This window comes from Apium graveolens, chromosome 9, assembly GCF_009905375.1.
Source record: "Apium graveolens cultivar Ventura chromosome 9, ASM990537v1, whole genome shotgun sequence".
Classification (NCBI taxonomy): Eukaryota; Viridiplantae; Streptophyta; class Magnoliopsida; order Apiales; family Apiaceae; genus Apium; species Apium graveolens.
In genome coordinates, this window is record NC_133655.1 from 153,749,684 (window position 1) to 153,763,763 (window position 14,080).

General features: G+C 38.3%; 1 protein-coding gene across 1 annotated transcript; it reads right to left on the reverse strand.

Moving 5' to 3' along the window:
- Positions 1-10,700: 10,700 nt before the first annotated feature.
- On the reverse strand, positions 10,701-11,234 carry LOC141685666 (uncharacterized). Its single transcript, XM_074490757.1, has one exon. The coding sequence runs from the start codon at positions 11,232-11,234 to the stop codon at positions 10,701-10,703; it is 534 nt and encodes a 177-aa protein (XP_074346858.1).
- Positions 11,235-14,080: the final 2,846 nt, after the last annotated feature.

Consider the following 14,080-nt stretch of genomic DNA (forward strand, 5'->3'; position numbering starts at 1 on the left):
ATTTTTAATTAACCACTTGCACATTCAATTATCTATTCATCAACTATACAATCAATTTATAACTTGAAAACTACTAGAATGAATATGTTACAAAAAGACTTACCTATTGATTAGCTACTAAATGACATACAAAAAATATATTATACATGATTACTAATAAATATGTTTTAAGTTAAAAATTATATTTGAACTCCTTTTTATTAATGCAAAAACATGTGTACCGCGGTATGTCCCTGGTTTAATTGAAAAAATCTAGAGTTAAGTACTGTCTATTTAGGTTTTACTAGTTTTATACCCATACGTCTTGTTGTGTTCTTTCATCAAAATTATTGTTAAACTGGATGTCTATTTTTAGTTTTTATTTTTTATTAATATTTTAGTATGTAATTATAAGGTTCCTAGATAACTATAATAATTATGCTCTTATTCAGAAATACTTGCATATTATAAAGATATTTTTGTTAATTATATTTCATATTTATTTGTATTAAAATAACAGTTTTATGTATAATTTACATATTATTTTTAAGATTACTCCATTTATTTAATTATAATATTTTAAAAAACTATAAATAACTAAACACAATAAATAAATATAATTACATATTATTCCTTTTTATTGGCTTTTCTATACACTTTTATAGGGTTTATGCTTAGGGCACTAACTAAGATCTTTATTTTCGGTGATAACGACGTTGGTTTTTCTACCACATAGTATTAGTTAGTCAAGTTCTGATTTACCCCCGACTATTAAGTCACAAAATAAATAGGATATAATTTAGGTGGGATTAGACCCAACCGAATTTGTATTGAAGTATTTGGATTCTGGTTAAAGAAGTGTTTAGAAGGAATGTTCATAACTAAATGCGAATTGTGACTTTACGTTCATATTTGAATATGTGATGGAGGTGCAAATATTTTATTTAGGCAATAATTATTTTTTAAAAATAACTTCATTCATATGTTATAGATACCTAGCTTCGAAACCGTACGATACTCTAATTTTTTATATTATATGATATATTTAATTAAACTTGAAATAAAATTTGTTCATTTAAAAATTTAAAATGATATGATTTGATAACAATTATAAATACACTTATATGTTCGTGATAATTTTGAAATAAAAGGTATTTTAGTTTGAAAAAATAGTTTTACTATCGAAAAATATAGTTTCATTGATATTTATTGTGTATTTACAAAAGTTAATATGGTTTAGTCATCTGTCTATTATATATATATTTTTTTACGAAAAGCTGGAGTTTTATTGCTTACTTAAATCTAAAGAGATACAATTTTGAATCTATACTATACTATAATAGCCGGAATAGAGATAATTTGGTTCAACGGTTTGGTTCAACGATAATTCCCTAATTTTGATTATTTCAAAAATAGATAAATAGTGTTATATATCTAATAAACTACTAAATTATTAAACTACTACTAAATATAGTATACTTATCCTACTAAACTACAAATACAACTTATCCTATTATTAAAATATATAAATAATAGTGTTACATATCTGCTAAACTACTAAATTGTTAAACTACTAGAAATAGTCTATTTATTCTACTAAATTATGACCACATGTTATTCTATTATTTTTATTTTAAATTTATAATCATTATATATTTATATAAATATTTTAAAAATATAATATAACTTGATAAATAAAAATTTAAAATATTAATGGGAACCGTGCATCGCACGGGATTTATGCTAGTAGAAATAGGAACAGACCTCATATCGAAACTACAACCTGGCAAATAATATGATTCTCTTGCCATTTGATGAGCAACCATATTAGCAGATCGTTTGACAAAAACAAACTAATTTTGTTTAACCGTTAAAGAATATAACGACACTCTTTAATTATCGAACCTAAGTATGATCGCATGGGAGTTGTGCTCCTGATTGCATGCACCACAATTAAGCTATCTGACCCCACACTAGCATCATGCCATCCCCTCACATCCATCCAACTTAAGGCTTCCTTGAAGGCCATTGCTTCAGCAACAACCGGAGAGACCAGGCTCGATTGAAACTTTGCAGTAGCTTCGATTAACTCCCCGTTCGAATCCCTAGCTACTAGACCAAATCCAACACCATCTCGATCTTCAAAAATAGCCGCATCAACTGATACCTTAACTTTGTTTGGCTGGGGCTTGTCCCAAATAGAAGCTCCATCTCCTACGACATAGGGCTGGAGAGGAGTAGAAAAAAATATGTCTTGGGTTGATTTCCATTGTGCAAGGTATTGCCTTGGTGCTGCAACTGTCCTGTTAATTTTTGTGGTTTTTTAATTCCATATCAAGTCATTCTAACGCTAAAGTGAACATCAAAGCGTTACAATTTCCCCGTGTTTGCTAATCTCAACTGTGTTAAATATGAATGACAACCAGTCTCTGAAATGATCATGGTCCTGCATATGCGTTCTTGGAAACAACACAGACCAACAATGTCTTGCATAACGACAACTTACTAAACAATGCATAATAGTTTCTACCTCAGTTTGGCACACTGGGCAAATGGTTTGCACTTGGACACTTTTCAACCGGAGTTGTGTCAGTGTTGGTAGACAACTCGACAATGCCCTTCAAACCAGATTCAACGCTTTTGGCGGAGCTTTAACCTTCCATGGTCTTTTTCACACTGCATCGTCATCTTCCCCAACTGTGTTGTTCTTTTGCGATTGTAATAACCTGTATGCAGATTTAACTGAATATAGCCCAGTGTTTTCAGGCTTCCAGTATAACCTATCTTCTTGAATTGAGATAGGAATTGGCACAGCTAAAACGCAATCTCGGTCCCTTGCGTTTAGTACATCAGCCACCACCTCAACATCCCACTCTTTTCTGTCAGTACAAATGAGAAAGTTCACTTTTTTATTAAGCAGAGGTTATGGGCTTGAGGTTGTGAAAGGAACCTCCTCTGTTAGAAGCCAAGGTTGACCCAGAATTTGAATGCGCTTACCATCCCCGACTTACCATCTTGCTCCATCAATAATCAATTATTTTTCCTCCAAAAGACTTCGCCATATAAAAGAAGGGTTATGTCCTAATCCGGCTTGAAACACATCCGAGTTAAAAAAGTACTTAGCTTTATACAGTCTTGAAACCAAACTATTGGGATTCGTGATCAATCTCCATAGTTGCTTCCCTAACATTGCCATATTGAAGTCTCGAAAATGTCTGAACCCCAACCCTCCTGCATTTTTATTTCTAGCAAGCCTTTCCCAACTCATCCAACTGATTTTTAAACTGTTTGTTTGGCCTGTGTTCCACCAAAACTTCGTTAAGCTTCTCTCCATACTTCTTGTAATTTCCAAAGGCAGTAAAAAGACATTCATAGCATAATTTGGCAATGTTTGCGCCACTTGCTTCACTAAAACCTCCTTGCCAGGGCGAGATAGATGTTTGCGCTCCCAACTTCTTATCTGCGTCTCAACTTTGTCTTTTAAATATCCCAATAATGCTGATTTATTCCTGCCAATTATATTTGGAAGCCCCAGATAAGTTGAATGATCATTCGCTTGTGGCATTTGCAAGATTTGACACACATGATGGCGATTATACTGCATAACATTTGTGCTATAGAAAACTGAAGACTTCTCCTTATTTACTTGTTGTCCCGAGGCTCGTTGATATATTTCCAAAAGCTTATGCACTTTTAAGGCTTCCTCTGGGGTAGCTTTACAAAATAGATAAGAATCATCAACGAAGAACATATGATTAACAATGGGTGCCATCCTGCAAATTTTGACCCCACTAATCCATTTGTTAGATTCAAACTTTCGCAGCAATGATGATAAACCCTCTGCATAAATGATGAATAGATAGGGCGATAAGGGGTCACCTTGTCTAAGGCCCCGAGAAGGTTGAATCGGTCCCATCTCATACTCACCATGGTTGATCGAGTATACCACTGTAGTAACACATTTGAGGACTAAGTTCACCCACCACTGAGAAAACCCCATTTTAGGCATAATAGCCCTAAAAAAATCCCACTCTATGCGGTCATACGCTTTGCTCATATCAAGTTTCAGAGCCATATACCCATCATCACCAGTTCTCTTTTCTTTTAAATAGTGCATAATCTCATATGAGATCATAACATTGTCACTGATAAGACGGTTAGGAATGAACGCGTTTTGAGTGTCTGACACCACCCTGTTAAGTAGAACTTTCATTCTATTTGCCATAACTTTGGTAATGATTTTCATAAGCACATTGCAAAGAGCTATTGGCCTCAAATCGCCCACCACTATAGGATTTTCTTCTTCGGTATTAGGACAATGTTAGTGTCATTCAATCCCTCCATAATTTCTCTAGTCGCAAAGAAAAGTTTTACTAGCTCACAAACATCCTCTCCAACTATGTGCCAATGTTTCTGAAAGAAAGCCGGGGTCATCCCATCAGACCCCGGGCTTTATCTGGATGCATCTCAAATATAGCATATTTAACCTCTTCTCGAGTCACTTCTTTAGCCAACTCACTGTTCTGTTCATGAAATAAAGTCTGGGGGAACACAATCTACAACTTCTGCATATTCTACATGTGTAGTAGTGAACAAATTTGTATAGAATAAATGCATAAACTTACCTAAACCATTTTGCCAGTCTATCCATTCCCCTGATTCATCTTTGAGCTTAATAATTATGTTCATCCTCTATCTTTTGTTGCATGTCACGTGAAAGAACTCATCCTCTATCTTTTGTTGCATGCCGCGTGAAAGAACTTTGCATTTTTATCTCCTGCATTCAGCCAAAGGTTCTTGGAGCGTTGTCTCCAGAAAACCTCCTTCTGATCAAGAATCAAATATAGCTGATGCTTTATGTCCTTATAATCTTGCACAACTTGAGTATCATTTCTTTTACGAAGAGATTTCAGCTTCTGATGACAGTCCCGGATTTTCCTGTTGAAGCAACCCGTTATTTCCTTCCCCCATTCCCCTAAATTTTCTGCACACAGCTTAATCTTCTGTTGAATGCTCGATTGAGCATTAGCTTCCCAGTTTTCTCATACAATGACACTGCACAATGGTTCTGACAGCCATGCATTTTCAAACCGGAAACACTTTTTCCTTTTCCTTGAGCTTCTGTGTACTAGGTCTAGAAAAATAGCACTGTGGTCCGAAGATTATCCCTCTAAGTTATACAGCTTAGCTTGGGGAAATAACTCAAGCCAACTGTCTGTAACCATTGTTCGATCTAGACGAATTTCCATCCAAGCATCCGTGCCTTTGCCTTTTCCCCAAGTGAAAGCATGACCATACAATTCCATGTCTCTCAAACCAGCAGCCTCAACTGTTTCATTAAACCTCTCTATCAGTCTTTGAGGGTAACAAGCACCACCTCTCTTCTCAGTCTGTGTCAAAATGTTGTTCATGTCTCCGATCGTACACCACGGCAAATTAGAGTCCCTAGATAAATTCCTCAAAAGATCCCAAGTTCGTTTTCTTTTGCTTCTATCAGGTTCACCATAAAATCCCGTTAGTGTCCATGTTCTTACCCTTTCTGCTAGGATAGATACATCAATGTGATTGTCTGACATGCTTAGTAACTATACATTCTCCCGATCCTTCCACGGCATCACTAACCCTCCACTTCTCCCTTTAGCCTCCACAATAATCATTCCTTGAAATCCAATACGAGTTCTAACCCATTCCATCTTCTTCCTAGTATTCAGCGTCTCACATAAAAACACAAATGCAGGTCGTTGTTGACGTATAACGTCCTGAAGGAACTGCAGCTTCCAAGGAGGCCCCATACCTTGGCAGTTCCAGCTTATTATACTCATGATGATAGGCGAGTACCCCTTTGAGTACTCGCCATGTATTCGTTTTTTGAGCTGTCCAATGTTTGAGAGTTTCCTTGCTGCAACATTGATGGGTCTTCTTCATCTAAGTCCATTACCACGTCTCTGTTTAAGCCCATATTATTTTCCAAGCCCAACCCGTCATCTGTCCTTCTCTTTTTTGATTCAATAACTGTCATATCTTTTTCTTCTTTTTTTTGACGAAAAAATTGCATTACTCCATTAAATCAGCCAACAAAATAGAACATAGCTTGACAGGGACAGATCCCCTATCAAAAATTCGACCTGGAAAAGAACACGACTCCCGAGCTAAGAAATGGGCAGCCATGTTAGCAGATCGTCTAACAAAAAACAATACAATGTTTGAATTAGATAGCAACTTACGACACTCCATAATAACCTTACCAAACGGAGATTGCATTGGAACCTTGCTTCGAATTGCTTGAACTACTGTTAAGCAATCTGATTCCACAGTCACCTTCTCCCATCTGTTTGCTTTGGACCAACTCAAAGCTTCCTTAACCGCAACAGCTTCTGCAAGATCAGGGTTTGCATCCCCCTGGTAACATTCAGATCGACCTAGAATCACCTTACCCTCCCAGTCTCGAGCTAGCATTCTCACACCATAAGATGAGAATTCAGTAAAGGTTGCTGCATCGACAGATATCTTGACTACTTCTTTCTGTGGTTTCGCCCATTTACATGCTCCATCTCCTTCCTCAACAAACTGAAATAGAGCCCTTGTCGAAATTTTCTGAGCTTTTGTCCATTCTGCAAGATATTGCTTCGTCGAATTCACTACCCCAACTACTGAAGGCCTACTCTTATTCCAAACCATATTATTCCTGGCCTTCCAAATATTCCAACACAAAGTGACAATTTCTGCATACTCATCCTTCCTAGAAACTCCCAGAACTTTGTCCAACCATCCTGCAAAAGTTTCCAACCTCGAACCTGCCCATAACCGACCCCTATCTCCCCAACACTGAGATGCAAAGGGGCACTGAACAAGAGCATGCAAAGTAGTCTCCTCTTCACCATTGCAAACTGGGCACATTCTATTAACAGGGACGTACTTTTCATGAAGAGCAGTGAGCGTAGGTAAACAATGAGCCAGTGCACGCCAAATCAAGTTTAAAACCTTGGGTGGGGCTTTGATTTGCCACACTACACGCCATAAGCTATCATTATCTGCGTTTTGCCACCGACCTTTTTGTAACTGCAACATTCTATACGCACTCTTAACTGAGTACTCACCTGAATTTTCCTTGCACCAGTATAAATTATCTGCACCTCCACCATTGATTGAAATTTTCCTGATGCACTGTTGATCTCGACTGTTAAACAGGTCAGTCACAACGTCTTCCTCCCACTAACTCCCATCTAACTTCATCAGGCCTGAGACTTTAGCTTGGTCCAACCCCTGTAAATCCGTGGTTATAAACGGATTATCTTCTTCTGGTAACCATGGTTGGCCCAATATATTGATTGAACTACCTGAACCAACCTCCCATTTTGCCCCAGATATTACAATAGATTTTGCTTCCCATATACTCCTCCAGACAAAGCTGGGGTTGTTGCCCAACTTTGCTGTAAAAAAATTCTCCGTTGGAAAATATCTTGCTTTGTACAATCTACTGGTCAGTCCCTCAGTCTTAGTTGCAAGTCTTCACCCTTGTTTCCCTAATAGAGCCATGTTAAAGTCCCTAAAGTCTCTGAACCCCAAACCCCCTGTGGATTTATGCTTACTCATTCTCTCCCAATTCATCCAGTGAATACCAGCTTTATTGTTTGTCTTCGATCCCCACCAAAACTTAGTCAAGCTTCTCTCAATGTCCCTTGTTATCTCTAGCGGAAGGAGAAAAACACTCATCGCATAGCTTGGCAAAGTTTGAGCTACTGATTTGATTAAAATCTCTCTCCCCGCCAGTGAAATCCATCTATCTTTCCAAGATTTCAACCTCTTATTTACTTTGTCTTTTAGAAAGCCAAGCATTCTGGTTTTATTTCGACCCATCATGTTGGGAAGTCCTAAATACTTGCAATTCCCGTCTGCTTCACTCATCTAAAGAGCATGACTAATATCCGTCCTGTTATCCTAACTCACATTAGTACTAAAGAAGATAGAAGACTTCAACAAATTCACCTTTTGACCAGATGCTTCTTCATAAATATGAAGAAGTTCAAGCATTCTATGAGATTCGTCAACATTAGCCTTGCAAAATAGATATGAATCGTCTGCAAACAACATATGTGTGATGCTTGGTGCGTTTTTGCAGATTTTTATCCCATGTATCAACCTCTGAGTTTCAAATCTTCGAAACAATGCAGATATTCCTTCAGCACACAATATAAATAAATAAGGGGACAGGGGGTCCCCTTGTCGAAGCCCTCTACTCAGCCAAATTGGACCCATCTCTCTCACTCCGTGTATGATTTTATAAGTAACTGAACTGACACATTGTAAGAGTAAATGCACCCACCAGTCGTGGAATCCCATCTTGCTTAAAATCTCTCTCAAATACTCCCACTCTATCCTATCATAGGCTTTGCTCATGTCAATCTTTAGAGCCATGTAACCATCTTTACCCCTCCTTTTTCGTTTCAAGAAATGCATCATTTCGTACGAAACCATGATGTTATCTGTGATTATCCTACCTGGAATAAAGGCACTTTGATTTTCCGATACAACATTATCCATCACATTCTTCATTCTATTAGCAAGTACTTTTGTAAGAATTTTAACCGAAACATTACACAACGATATAGGCCTCAAATCTCCCAAACCAGTCGGACTTTTTTTCTTCGGAATAAGTACCACATTAGTCATATTTAAATCAGCTGGCATTACTCCGTCTTCAAAAAAATTTCTGACCATATCAACAATATCATTACCCACAATGGCCCAATGTTTTTGATAAAAGGCAGGAGTCATCCCGTCTGGACCAGGTGCTTTGTCCGGATTCATTTGGAAAAGCGCCTCCTTCACCTCTGCTTCAGACACTTGCTTTAATAACTCCACATTTTGAGCCTCAGACACAGACCTCTCAACGCACTCTACCACTTCAGTCCAGCTAGACTGAGTTGCCGTGAAGAGCTGATTGAAATGCTCTGTTATCATATCTACTAATCCCCATTCCCAGTCTGTCCACTCACCATCCTTATTTCTCAAACGGTTAATCTGATTTGTTCTTCTTCTTTCATTCGCTGAAGCGTGAAAGTACTTAGAATTTTTGTCCCCTGAATGTAGCCAGAGCTGCTTCGACCTTTGTCGCCAAAAAATCTCTCTATGTTCAAGAATTAAGAATAGCTCTTCCCTTGCTTTCTTGTACATAACCACCGAATTACCATCCCTCAACTTTCTTAACTTCGACATCTTTAGCTTACATTGTTTAATACGATCTCCAAACCTTCCTGTCACTTCACGTCCCCACTGTTCCAGGTTGTCACCACATAACTTCACCTTTTGTTGAATGTTCTCCATATTATTTTCTTCCCAGCTTTCCACTACTAGTTGACGACACATTGGTTCAGTCAACCAAGCGTTCTCAAATCGAAAAGGCCGTTTTCCAGTACATTTCATCTTTTCCTCAAGTATTAGCATGATAGGACAATGGTCAGACGATGTGTCCTCCAAGTTATATAACTTTGCCATAGGGAATAAGTCTAGCCAAGCAGCATTTGTTAAAGCCCTGTCAAGTCTCTCCTCTATCCAATCTGCAGTACCTTTCCCTCTTTCCCATGTATACTGATAGCCAACTAACTCCATATCAATTAAGTTTGTATCGATTATCACCTCATTGAAGCCGTCTAGTAACCAGTTAGGATAAAATGCACCACCACGTTTATCTTTCTGAGAAATTAGATTGTTCATGTCTCCTATGACGCACCATGGGAGATTAGAGTCTCTCGCCAGATTGCGAAGTAAATTCCATGTTTTTCTTCTTTGACTCCTGTCTGGCTCACCATAAACACCTGTAAGTCTCCACCTATCTTTCCCTTCTACTGCAACCTCGACATCAATGTGGTTACGAGAGAAGCTACGCAACTCTACATCATCCTTCTCCTTCCATAACAGGGCAAGTCCGCCACTTCTACCTTGAGCATCTACTGTAACCAAACCATCAAACCCAAGCGATTTCGAAATCCAGTCTATCTTCCCTTTATTATCTATCGTTTCGCAAAGAAAAATATACGAGGGTCTTTCCTGCCTCACTAACTCTTTAAGGAACCGAACATTCGTGGGGAGGCCCAACCCACGACAGTTCCAACTAATAATACTCATAATCCTCGGTGGGCCTGGAAACCAGAGCCCACCCCATTCAAGTTTTTTGAACCGTTATTGTCCGATAAATTATTTCCAACCTGCCCATCTGTTATCATATTATCTGGCCCATAATTCTCTCTATCCTGATTTAATGCCAACCGTTTCCTTTTGGGGTCCAACAGAAAATCATCATTATCCCTCAAATCCAAATCTTTAGTATTTCCCTCAATTGCTCCCTGATTTCGTGGCACAACAACCAGAACTCCAGTATCTCCACCTTTCTCGCGAACTAACCCATCTTGTTCCGCAAATCTCTCCTGATCTTTTCCTCCCTTGGAATTCGACTGACTTCCACCGTATTCCGGCCATCTTCCACCTCCTTCAGCACTCCTCAGCCAACGAGCTCCTACACCCACCTTATTTTTACGGTTCTGTGCTCTTAACCACCCTCCATACGCTCTTTCTATCACCTTATCCGGATTATCATATACTATACTGCAATCTCTTTCAGTATGACCAATAATACCACATACGAAACAAAAATTTCCCAGCTTTTCATACTTAAAGTGAATCCAACTCCAATCTCCTCCCTCTCTTTTAATTTTCATACGTCTTCATAATGGCCTCTGAATATCAAGTATAACCCGAATTCTAACATAAGATTTCCACGTGTTATCAAAATTCGTAGGGTCTGACTTCACATACTTACCCACATACATGCCCACATTCTTCATTATATTTTCTGAGATAAAACCTTTAGGGACCTCATGTACTTGCACCCACATCTCTATCTCGTTCAATTCTATCGAATGTAAATCCTCAGTTTCATCGGCTTGTTTGTATACCAACATATTTTGCTCAAAGGTCCAGGGACCTCCTTCAATTACTTTCCTTAAATCCAATATATGGTAGAAAACAGATGAGAACCTGAATCCCCCTAGATCTTGAACCTCCATGCCTTCCCTTGGTCTCCATAACGACGCCATGACATTTTGCATTGCTTGAAAATTAATATTCTTATCCGTGAGAAACCTACCAACAAGTACAAATGTGGATTTCTTCTCCTGCACCTCTTCAGTACCCACTACGAAACCTCCTCCATCGTCATCCTCCATTGACAGATTTGCGTATAATGATTCCAGATTCATTTTATGTTTTTGACTCATGATAAAATAACTCTCTGATGAAAATAGTGAACAATGAATGATGGTGTTTGAGGTATATGATTGAATGAAAAGGAAAAAGTCACCCCTTAAAACTTACCATATTGGTAAGACAAACTCTGAGAAACCAGAGAAAAAAATATGTGTTCCTATGGGCTAGTTCGTATAACTTTTAGTTTTAGTATTTATATCTTTTTCTTTTAAATGCCCTGTAATTGAAGATATGTTTGTTGGTACATTCCCTGAAACTTTTCCCGCCTCTGGACTTATATTTTGAACTATGATTATCTCTACCTTTTCTCCCTGATTAACAGTTTCCATATTTCTTGGAGTAAAATCCGAATCTTGATTGTCATCATCATGCCCTCTATTGCTGCCCTGCATCTCCATTTTCGAGTTGGAAGCATCATCTCCAAGTTCAGTACGCAGCCATTGTGCTCCTATTGGTTTCACCTGGCATTTAAGAAAAGCTCGCATCCATGGACCATATGGCTTAACAATATCCCCTTCTGACACAACAAATAGTTTACTACAAAAACGTTCCAAGTGCCCTAACAAACCACATATGAAGCAAAATAATGGAACATTCTCATACTTAAAATTGACCCAGAACCAACTATCTCCAGCCATCTTCAGTTTCATATGTCGTTTTAGTGGTGCATTTAGATTTATAGATACACGAATCCTCATATAATCCCTCCACGCCCCTTTGAAATTACTTGGGCAAGTGTCAACATAACATCCAATATAGTTACAATGCCTACGAGCACTTTCTCAGACATGAATCCAGCTTTTAAATCGTAGATCTGCACCCAAAGATCCATGGTATTAAGTGCTACACGTCATGGATCTTCGCCTTCCTTTAGCCTTGCCATGACTAATGCACATCTGTTAAACGTCCATGGACACCCCTCTATCATCCTTTTAACATCTATCTCATGATAAAATTGAAACAGATAAGGTTCGTATCCAGTTCTTGTTAGAAAATTAGGATTTTAGAGCTTAATTTAATTATGTTCTTGATGTTAATCCTAAAATCTAATGATTGGAAATTGTTCAATGATATTTGAACTTAAATTTTCATGTATGGTTTTAAGAATTTTCTTAATGAAATCCATATGAAATGAGAGTTGAAAGTAGCTTGGAAAAGCTTGGAAAAATTTGAGAATGTTTGTCCCACATTGAAATAAATAAAGGAGGGTGTGTGCTTTATATGGTATTACCCACATGAGTAGTATACAACTACTAAGGTGTGTGATGGTCCATTGTGTTGTTATGTGCTTCACGCGCACACACACACACACACGCGCGCCCCGCCTCGCCACGCACCGCACCGGACCGGGTCGAAGGGCGATTTGGGCGAATGTCTCGGCGTCTCGCGTACGCGAGGCGACCTGGGCGAGGATTTTATTTATTTGAGAATTATTTTAATTCGAATTTATTTATCGATGACTGGATTATTGGGCTGGGTTGAACCTGCAAATAATCTGATCTGTAACAAGTTCTGATATCAGAACTTAAGAACTGATGACTAAAATCAGAACTTAACAAGTTCTGATATCAGAATCAGAACTTAAGTACTGATGAATCAAATCAGAACTTAACTTAAGTTCTGATAATAATGTGGGTGTTAATGTGAAAAGCTGTTACAAATAATTTAAATTCAAAAGCTGATCAGTTTTGATTTTTTCATTAATGAATTCAAAATCTGATCAGTTTTGATTTTTTCATTAATGAAGCAGTTTAATTCAGACATTAAGAGTGTGGACAGTTTCATTTTTCCTCTCCTATAAATAGAGGCTAAACTGAATGAATAAAAAAACACACACTACATTCTCTTCTCTTCAACCTCTCTGCATTTCTCTCCCACAAGTCCTGAAGTGCTGATATTTTCCGGCGACTGAGGTGCTGGTCGAAGTGGAGCTTTTATTGCTGCTGTTAACATAAACTCCGAGCTGTTTTATCCTGGTGGAGATATTGTGCGCATCCCAAACGCAGCAGGTAGGGGCAATATTCTCTTCAAGAGCAGCCAGGACTTCGAGCAAGGCCTGGTGACTCAGCTGTGATCATTTTTCTTGGCATTCTGTATCTGTGAACCTGTATTTCATTCACTGTTAAAAGCTATGGTTTCGGGTACATCTTTCTTTCTCTCTACGTTATTTCAGTTACTGATTTTGTTTACCTGCATGTTTTGTTTTGTTAACTGTGGTCTTGGCCTAAACTTGTTAAATTCTTTATACACTTGCTTCTATGTTGCTATATTTGTTAGTGAGTTTTACAACATTCTTGAAGAGAATATTGGTTATATAGAATTTAGCATAATGGTTAACGAAAGTGAGGTTATCGTTGGTGGTGGTAGCAGTTCGGGTGCAACTGCTGGGGCCATTGATTGGACCACCTATAGTTTCCCACAAGCTGTTGAACTAACCGGTTTACCGGAGAAATTCAACGGTGGCATTGGCTTTTCTCGCTGGCAGAAAAGGATGAAGTTGTGGTTGACTATAAAGGGTCTATGGCCGGTTGTGGAATATGAGAAACCAGTAGTGGATCAAGAGAAGGCTGACACAGTTAAGGCTTTTGCGAAGTGGGCTGAGAAGGATGGAGTGGCTAGGGCGGCCATTCTGGCGGCACTAACAAACACTTTGTTTGATGTCTATTCTTCTGATGCCTACTCTGTAAAACTCATATGGGAGAAGCTGGACCAGACACATAATACTGACTCACAAGGTCTAGAAAAGTATTCTGTGGCAAGGTTCTTTGAGTTCAAGCTGGTGGACAATAAGTCCATGACTGAGCAGGTGCATGAGTTCGAGATGATAGTGCATGCTTTG